Source organism: Sapajus apella, unplaced genomic scaffold, assembly GCF_009761245.1.
Source record: "Sapajus apella isolate SASKATOON/1434 unplaced genomic scaffold, GSC_monkey_1.0 scaffold5, whole genome shotgun sequence".
NCBI classification, from domain to species: domain Eukaryota; kingdom Metazoa; phylum Chordata; class Mammalia; order Primates; family Cebidae; genus Sapajus; species Sapajus apella.
This window is the reverse complement of record NW_022436945.1, coordinates 27,450,893-27,461,132: the sequence shown is the minus strand read 5'-3', so window position 1 is coordinate 27,461,132 and position 10,240 is coordinate 27,450,893. Positions and strand designations below refer to the sequence as shown.

General features: G+C 43.1%; 1 protein-coding gene across 8 annotated transcripts in view; it reads right to left on the bottom strand.

Annotated features, from left to right (window-relative positions):
- Positions 1-8,009: 8,009 nt before the first annotated feature.
- TBC1D1 (TBC1 domain family member 1) overlaps positions 8,010-10,240 on the bottom strand; it is a 239,902-nt gene continuing 237,671 nt past the window's right edge. For all 8 annotated transcript variants that reach the window (XM_032273806.1, XM_032273811.1, XM_032273807.1 and 5 more), the window contains one exon: positions 8,010-9,827. In XM_032273806.1, coding sequence (XP_032129697.1) covers positions 9,627-9,827 — 201 coding nt within the window. In that variant the 3' untranslated portion in view covers positions 8,010-9,626. The remainder of the gene's footprint in view (positions 9,828-10,240) is intronic.

Sequence of the window (10,240 nt, the reverse complement as noted above, 5' to 3'; positions counted from 1 at the left end):
GTACTGATATGAAAATATTCCCAATATATTTTTTCAAGAGCAAGGTAACCGATTAGTGTGTATAGTGTTATCATTTATGTGAATAAAAGAATATCTTTACAAACATACACACAGATATCCTGTAGTACACATAATAATTTTTGGAGGAAGAGATAAGAAACTGCTAAGTGATTACTTTTGGGGAGTAGGATATGGGTTGAGGGGACTTTGAAAAACTTCTTGTTTTGTATGTTTCTGTTGTGTGTATGAGTTTTTAGCACATGCAACATAGCAAGGAAATAAATATTTTAGAAAGACCACATATTGAAAAGGTGGAAACTAGGTGGTGGTGGTTGTTTTTTACTGTAGGATTTCTTGGCATTTTTAACACATTCTAATATATTTTTAATCTCAGAAGAGCAAAATCCTTGAAACGGTGTGCCTCAGAGCCTCCCCAGTCTAGGAAACAGAGAGGGCCACGGTTGGCCACAGCCACCAAAAAATCTAGTCTAGGCCTTTTGCAGGAGTCAGACTGCTCTGCGCACTTTCAGTTGGGAAAGGTGCCTTAAGTCATGACAGCTCTTTCAGACAACTCTTGACTGGTCCCGAAGCAATTCATTCTTAAGAAAAGCCCCATAAGTTGTCTTCATCTCTCTGGTTTATGCTTCCCTTTGTATGTGAATAACCTGAAAGTTCCCCAGGAGAAGGAGAGAGTGAAGTATCTGAGCTCCACCAGCCCCACACCTCATTTCCCACATGTCCTTAGATGGGTGCATGCCTGTCCCATGCCCTGGTCCTGGGTGAGCTCTCCTGGCACAGTCTTGCCCAACTTCTTTACCTTCTCTTGTTCCCTCCATGTGTGGCGGCAGATTTTTCTTCCTCCTCTCACCTGCCTCTTTTGGGGTGGGGGGATATTGGGAGGGCAGAGCAAGTAAAGGATCATTCATTTTTAGTATTTTTTACTAGTTAATATTTTACTACTCACCAAAAAGATTCTCAGACACACAGAACTCCTTGTGACCTATCAAAAACGTTGGAATTTAAATAAGCCCACCCGTCAACCCTTGTTACTCAACCAATAATCATGATCATGCCTTTTCTCATTCAATGAATTAATATTCATCTAAGGGGCTCATAACGGGACCTGGCATACAGCAACTGCTGTTCTTCTTAGCGATTACTGTGTCATTAACTCTAAACTCAACATTCTCACTATTTAACAGTCTCTGGAATTACTCAGATTTTTAATAAACAGTTTTATATGATGGCTGTAGAACACAGAGATAAGCAAGTGACGTGATCTGCAAAGTATGAGGTCTTCATCGCAATGGGAAAGCGAGAATAAAACAGAACTATAGATTAAGAATTAACAGACTCTCTTTACAGTCACTGCTGTGGCTAATGAGGTGTCTCTAATTCTGTACTTGTCCTGTGAGATTCTCCCGTCTATGTGAGTGGTTCTTAAACTTTAGCACACAACAGAATCCCATGGAGGGCTTGTGAAAAGATCGCTGATCCTACCCTTCAGAGTTTCTGAATTAGTAGGTTGGGGTAGAGCCCATTAATACATTTCTAACAAGTTTCAAAAGATGCTGAGGCTACATCTGGGGCCTGCACCCTGAGACCCACTGCCCGAACAGACAAACTTAGAACCTGACATTTAAAAGTGCATCTTGCTTGAATCAGGTCATCTGGCCAGCTTGTCAACATCAGTCAAGGTCCTGTCATTCGCTGCATTTAGTCGGTGGCATCCGTGCATCCAAGAGCATGGTCTCTAGCGCCTCATACAGATCACATGATACACATGTGCACCCGGCTGGCTAAGGACAAAACCTCACTCAGTGAGACCCCTCCTTTTTAGGCTCACCACAATCCATTATCAATCACAGCATTTTTCAATCCTAAACTTCAAATTCACTGGGGAGCTTAAAAACAAAAAACAGCCCAGGCCCTACCACAGAGTGCATGAGTATGTTAGCCTGGAGTACCCTTGGGCCCTGGTATTTTGAAAAATCTCTCTGGATGATTCTGTTGTGCAACAAGGACTGAGAACCACCACCTAGAGACCCTCCTGGTTTTATTAAATCAACACAATTGAACTCTCCTTCTGCTCATGCCACTTTAACTCATTTAAGTTTTAATAAGCTTTTATTTAAGGTATTGTGAGAGATATCAAAAGCTCTGCTGACATCAAGGTATATTTTTCTACAGCTTCCCATCTTCTGTTTGGTCACTGTGCTTTCAGAAGCATAAAATTATATTGGGCTAGCATGACATGATCTTAAGAGATCACCTATTTTAAATGTTTGCTCTGTTGAGGAATTCTGCCTGGGGCCAATCTCAAGTTCACTTAACTGGATTTAGTTCATATCATCATAAGTAATGATAACATTTATTGCTTGTTAACTTGGTGTCAGCCACAGTGCTCAATGCTTGTCATAAACATTTGCACAATAATCCTATGAAATAGCTGTTATTTCCATTTTACAGACAAGAAATCAGGGTTGGATTCCAGCTGACTCCAGGGCCTGTGCTTTTAGCCATGAGATGTTGCTTCTATTTATATTTACCTGGCTCCATCTTGTTCCTCAAATGTTTTACAGTGATTTACAAGGATATTAAAGATTTAAGAAAGCATGAAATAACCAGAATAAAGTAGAAATGGAGAGGGTCAAAATGAGTCAGAACCAAATCCTTGCACATTTGCTAATCGGAGGACCACCAATTTGGTTTTAAGTGTTCTGGAAATGTCAAGTTAAAATAGGGTCACATGTTCAATTACGCAGTTGACATTGGATTAAAAACAAACATTATTTGGGAGAAATATCTGGAAAGTTCTGCGGCTTTCTTAAAGAAGGCTCTGAGGATTAAAGGAAGGATTGCAAGAATATCCTCATGATCCATGCAGACAAGCATTTCATTGGGCTCAGTGAACCATACTTTACGTCATCCACTTCCTACCTCATTAAATAAACTGGGAAGTTTAGCTAGCTCTGTAATTCTTCAAAGATCTCTGTCTTCCCATCTCCAGTGCCTCTTCCACCATTGTCAACTCATTCCAGAAAAATACTAACAGCCGTTGAGCAATTTTTTTGCTCAAATTTTCTCAGTACCCTGGAATGCAATTTGAACAGTCAGGATTTACTTTTGTAGAATTTTGCAGAGTCTCTTTTAGGCTCTCACGCCATGAAATCACACACAGTTTTTCCCTGAACTTTAAGGAATGTCTTCCCAATGCCCAGTTTCCCTTTGCAGATGATCATGGCAGGAAGTTGATAGGGCTGTGTCCACTAGCTGTCGGATCTGCAGGGAAGATCATCATAAACTGAGGGTAACAAGGTCACCCCTGCCAGATGGACACTACAATGTCCATTCACCAACTCATTCCTCCTTGCAGTTTAATGCTAAGAATAGCAGATTCCCTTGTGCCCATTAAAAGAGGCAGTGGATAAAGCTGAAAATTTATCATTTATATTTACTGGACTACAGAGTAATGGAAAATTTATCTTGAAAAATATTGGTATTTTCTTGCCATCTGAAAGAGACATGGGGTTAAGTGGATGCTAAGTGGGTTAGTTTGTTTTGGCTGCTCAGACTGGATAATTTATAAACAATGGTTCTGGAGGCTGGGAAGTCCAACGTCAAGGCACCAGAAGATGTGGTGTCTGGTGAGGGACTGTCCCTCATAGATGGATGTTGCCTTCTTGCTGTGTCTTCATGAGGTGGAAGGGCAAGGTACCTCCCTCCAGCTTCTAAGTGCACCGATTCCATTCATAAGAGTAGAGCCCTTGTGACTTAATCACTTTCCGAATGCCTCTTCATTCTATCACATTGGATATCATATTTGAACACACGAATGAAGGGGGAATGGGATGACATCAACATTCAGACCATAGCAGTGGGTTTGGGGTTGAAGGACTTGGCTCAAGACTCAAAGCGAGGATAGAATCATTTGTCATTTGGAAGGGACTCTTCCACTTTCTAATATTAGGTCACCCAGAACACTCTCACCGAACTCTTCTGTTAGCTGGTTCCTTCCCAGTCTCACTTGAATACCAGCTTCTCAGCCGAGTCTTCTCTGAACATTCAAAGTAGGCAGCCTCTACCTCATGATTGATTTTTGCTTACTAATTCAAATTACCTCCCTCCCTCACTAGAATAAAAGTGCAGTGATGGCAGACACTTACCTTGTCGTCTCAGGACCTAGAACAAGGCTTGGTACATAGTTGGGGGCACTGTAAGATGGCTGGAGGGTGACAGCCGGGGAGATGTCATGCCCGCCAAGCTGGATATGGAGAGGCAGGCAGGTGAAACCATACTGTGCAAAGACACTGGGGCTATAGTGAAGAGACAGATCCAGAGTGAAAAAGCTAATATCCTTTCTAATAACAAACCCATTTAGATGATTTGAACATATGAAATTTAGGAGTAAATTTGATAGTCACGTATTTCAAAGAAAGGAAAATAAACAGGTCATGCCCTCCTTGGTAAGAAGTAAGAACAGAGATAGGCATTCAGTAGCATTCAATAGACCCACATGCAAACTTGCCTCTGTCTCCCTAATGTGCTACTTCACCATCTCACAGGGTCCCCGAGATGGCACCTCAGGAGGTCACCCTGCAGGGTGCTGAGAACAAAAGCCCAAGTTTAACAGTAATCAGAGTCACCTTTTCCAACAGTTGAAAGATATTAAAAACATAGTTATGGGGTTTAGAAAGAAGAGCTTTCTGGAAAAGCAGGAAGGAGACACCCCAAATTGGTCAACATCCATCCAAATATGGAATAAGAAAAACAAGGGCAGGAAGATGATGTTGTCAGAAGAGTGAGGAAAGCAGGCAAATGACTGGGAAAAAGGATGTAACAAAGCTGTCCCCCCACCCCTTGGCCATGCCAGGTTGTCCAGGCTGTCTTCAGTGGGCTCAAGGAAAGGGCACTGCAGTAATAAAGTGCCATGATTCACAGGAGTGATTCACAGGCTCCATTGTTAACACCCACTGTTCAGTTCCTCTCTGCTCTGCTCAGCCAAGCTCTTTGCAGGCCCAGAACCACGAGTCTTCGGTGGCACTGCAGGGAAGGGCTGGAGGCGAGACAGCTGTCTACAGCAGGACCATGAACTTGCTACCTGTCCCTACCACGATTATCCAGAGCAGAGGCTCCAAGAGGGGTGGGCCCAGGAAAGGATGATGGCGAAAGTGCTAGAGAGAGGCTTTTCAGAAAAGGGTTTGGAAGTGTTTCTATGAGTTAGGTCATGTTTTGGCCAAAAATCATGTGAGGGTGTTACTCAAACATGGAAACGTTTGTATAATTTGTTCAAAACTTTCCAAATGAAGAGTTCTGGTGTTATAGTGTCTTTGGTTAAAAATTATAAAACCCTTAACACGTTTTGATTAGTTTGTGTTGTCTGTCATGAGAGAAGATGGAAATTCATTACTCAGATTTCCACAAAAATCTTTGCATAATTGATGAATACAAACGAAGAATGAGCAATTATGACTTAATGTGACTCGTTGTGTTCTTCTTCCATTTAGAGTTACTAGATTTTGGAAGTCAGTGCATTAAAACCAACCATAAAACTAGGCTGAACTTGGAAATTGATGTCTGAATGACTAATCACAGTTTTAAAGCATTTGCAGTAATGAAGTGCTCATTATTCTTAAAAATACTGAATAGAAGTTTTATCATTAATATTTTTAAACATCGTATTTTAAAACTTCATTCAAAACTTCTATCCATTTAGTCATGCACAAAATTTATTAATAAACATACATCTCGTGGTAGAAATCCAAATACTTTACTATTAGGGTTTACAGCCAAGACAGCTCTATGGTTATTTTGACAGATACAAAGGAAGGTATCTATGAAGCCTAAGTACTAAGAACATTCTTTTGAATATTTTGTTATCAAATTATCCAAATAGCTGTTGTGGCTGCTCCATACCACATAGCTCTTGCATTTCCCTAATCATTCTAATCATTTCTAGAGAGGGCAGCAAAATAGTTTACGTAATAAAGTTTCTCTTTTATAAAACCAAAGGCAATTCTTTTTTTTTTTCTAAAAACATTACAAAGCAAAGGTTTTCAAAAGTCCAAAGGTAAAAAAGAAATAGTTGTCAAGAGCAAACATTGTATCTTATCATGTCAAATCCCGTGGCAACAGAATTCCTTTGCTGCTGGGTCCACACATAGGGGTCACTCCCCGGAGAGCCCCCCAGTTTTAACTCTGTATCAGTTAAAGCTACTGGAGGCATTTCAGGGGATGAATCAATTTGGGCTCTTCAGAATAGAAGTCAGCTTTGTGAAAATGAAGCAGACATCTCTTTGCCTTGTAAATTGATGTCATCAGAAATGGTTCCCCAAACTCACTGGAAGTAAAGCTGGGTGGTGCTCACTACTAGGCACCCAGAAGGCCAGAGATCTACTCGGATCCTGCAGCCAACCATCAGGTGATTCTGAAACTCTCTACACCTCACTCAGCATTTTCCTCTACAAAATGAGGTGGGAGGTGACTTTCTAGTATAAATAAAGGAAATCTCCCTCCAGCTTTCCCAGTCCCGGATTATTTTGAGCCATGCCAAATCCTTAAAGCAGAGTTTAGATTAAGACAATGTGGCTTGTAAATTATTTTCCTATATAGTTTCTGGTTTTTAATTAGAATTAGTGATCAGAGTCAGCTCTTCCTATAGCTGGCAAGGCAGGGCAGCTGAAGGCTGGGAGGCAGTCTCAGAAGCCAGCAGTGGTCTCCGAAGTCTGTCTTCTCCACTGGTGTACCATCAGCAGCTCTCAATGCCAACGTCAATTTGAGTCTGAACTCTATGTATCACTAATTGTACACACTTAGACGAAAGGCCTCTATAAAAGGACTCATCCATGCATGCTGTCAAAGTAGGCAGGTTCCAAAATTAACCATGGTGGCTTATACTATGTTAACGTGGTTAATCCAGAACTGTGTTTCCCAGAGTCCCCTTCCCTGGTGGTTCTAATTCAGAATTGGCTCTAAGACGTGCTGTCATGAGATCTGGAAGGCCAAAGTGAAGCAGGTGCCATTTTTCTCCGAGATCATCATTGTTCAATGTGGTGTTGTGATCCGACAGACACAAAGGTCCTCACTCCCTTCCGCTTCACCTTCAGCTCTTCTTCCTGAGTGCTGACTACAGTAGCCCCAGGCCCACCACTAGCCACCTGGCTATAGACCCACGGGGATGGTCACAGAGCCCACGCCATGTCACCTGCCTAGGCCCACTTCAGCAGCGGCCTTATGCTTTGCTTCTCAAAGATGACCTGGTGACTTAGCCTGATTCACACGCCTCTGCATCTTCACTTCTCCAGCATTTCACACAGTTGAGTTTAGCCTAATTCTGTAACAAAATCTGGTATTCCGTGGGACTTGGAGCAACTCTTCTACCCTGTTGAACAAAATCAGACACACAAACCTCCAAATGGACATTGTTGTTCTGTCCACAGGCCACCCTGGGAGGGAGCTGAACCGTGTGTGCACACTTAAGAGTCTCATCCCGTTCCAGGTAGCAGGGCCCTTCCTGAGGCCTCATAATGTCTTAAGAGGCATAAATAGTACCAAAAGAATGACGCCACCAAGCACACACATGAGTGTTGGGGAAATATAACATAAAACATGGTTTAAAGATTTGGCTCTGAGAATCTTCCTAAGGTGCCTCTCTGCATCTTGCTGAGTCAGTCACAGTCTGAGGCCGTCCAACCTACATCCACGGGCTCATGTCAACAGTCCTTTCTGTCCAATGCAATCTCTTAACAGCCCTCACCGCCACATAAAACTGATGGAGCTGGTCTCATCAGTGCTAAACTCAGACCCTGTGTGGAGGTATTACAACTTACCTAATAAACACTCAGATAACAATACTGGAAGCACACACTAGTATCTTGGATAATCTCACTGATGGTTGGGTAATAACCACACGTAGACCATAGATGTTCATAAGGCATTCCTTTACTCCTGGGCTGAAAAGCAAAAATCCAAAGTTTAAAAAAAAAAAAAAAAAAACATAAAAATGTGGGCATGAATTATTTCTTGTTTTATTGCTTTCTTGTTTCTTACTTGATGCAGAGTCAATGTTTTTGAGTAACAATAATATGTCCAAAATCCAACAGTAAACATTCAAATAGTAAAATCTGATGTAGAACAAAGTCCTCAAATGTTAACTCCTTTAAGTTACATCTAGTGGAACCACTAGGGATAAAGGCTGAACTCATCATCTTGGTTTCTGATGGAAACCACTATCCTCTGAGCAGGGGGCAGGAGGAAGTCTCCAGTGCCAGCCACCTGTTCAGGCACTGGGGGCAGCACTGTGGTCTCCCTGTGAAATGATCAGGGAGACTCATGATGAGTCTAAGTACGGCAATCTCTCCTTTCACCCCAGGATTAAGAAACCCCCCACAACAACTGAGAGAATCGAAAGAAACTCCTATGGAACAGAAGATGCGTTACAATGATAAAGATCAGAAATGACTGTTGTCAAGGAAGTGGCCTGTGACTGCACAGAGCCCCATCTTTGTAAGGAAACAACCCACTCTAAGTGCACATCGGAGAGGCTTTACACAGCGACTGGCTGCAAGCAGGACAACCATGAGCAGCATTTTGCTTGTTGAAGGCACAGGTCCTCGTCATCCTGAGGGAGGAGTCACTGTGTGCAGCCTCTGAAAAATCATCAGCTGTCATAAATCTGATTGCAGCTTCAGCCTGATCTTTTGAAAGTCCCAGACTCTTGAGGCACCCCTGAATATCTTGATGTGCCTACTCCTTCTGCAAGAACTCAGGTTTCCACGGGATGGAGACTCAAAGGAACATGATTGTATTACATCACACAACAGGCAAAAATAAATACATGACTCTATAGTGTGGGTATGAAACTACCAGGAAAGAAATATTTCAGACCCTACAACTGCAGTTCATGTGCTAGCAATACCTGGTAGGGTCTAAAAGTGTCAACTGTCCCGTAAAGCAACTACCTACTGTGACTTTGATCACCTGTACTTATGGGACAAGCAAAAATGTATGAAAACACTCTATTTTTTTTTTTAAAGACAAACTTCCTTAAATACCAAGGAGAGAGATCGGTTTCACTTGACAGTGATCAATATATCAAAATTAAATAAATCACTTTCAATTCTTCCCAATGATCATCTTAGGTTTCCATAACAAGAATAGGCAAGAGCCAGCTGCACCTTGCCAGTGACACTGAGGGTGTAGTCACACAAACCGTCTTGGAAGAATGAAGGACCCACACCTTTGCCTGAGGAATGATCTTGAGCTCTTCCAGCGTTTGAAATTCCACGGTATTATGAATGCTCTTTAGAAACACAGTGATTGATACTCAAAAAGGAACCAAGAAGAAAACATAAGTTGCATTTATTCGTGTCCACACCATCTAAAGCTACTGTGTACAGTCATCAGGACTGGAGAAGGGACGATTTAGAATCTAAAACAACCACAAAAACACTGGGACACGCCCCGTGAATGGCAAGTCTGAGTTTCTAAGAATCTACTTGCTGGCAAGCCAGTTTCCTCCCTGAGAAGCACACTTCAGCTTCCTTCTCTCCCTCCAGCATCTTCTGTCCCTTTCAGTTAAGGCCTGGACAGTGGAGGATGGTGTTGCAATCTCTCTCCCAGAGCTGTCAGTCACCCGTGGGCTCGGGCTGCGCGTGCTCAGGCCCCAGGCAGCTTGGCTCTGCGCTCCGCCGCCGCAGCTCCTCCACGGTCTGCAGCAGTGCCGACCGCTCCAGCTCTAAGGTAAGCATGGCCTGCTTCAGCTTGCCCTCGCTGCTCAGGAGCTTCTCAATGGTGGCCTCAAGGCTTTGGATCCTACCATTTGCCACCTGGAGAATAAAAGAAGAAATGAGAATGCAATTGCCCGTGATAACACAGGAGGGATCCAGCACCCACCCGCGTCCAGCCTTGGGAGCACTCTGGAGCCATGTTTCAGCCACGATGAGTCTACAGTTTTATCATCAGTTCTGGCCACACAGGAAGGCCATTCTCAGCTCCCCTTGCAGGTAGGTGGGCCATGCCCTTAAAAGCACCCTAAGAGTCCCCAGCATTTTTTCCCCTGCTGTGGCTGCTGATCCTGCGATGGTGGATCACAACACAGAGGGAACCCAAGTCCCCAGGCACCACCACTGGAAGGGCAGCTTGGATGGGGCCAAAGAATGCTTCAGGGAAGGGGGGCGGGGCTTCCGCGACACAAAGACTTCCAGTGTGCCAAGCCTCGGGGATTTGGAACTTCGCTCCT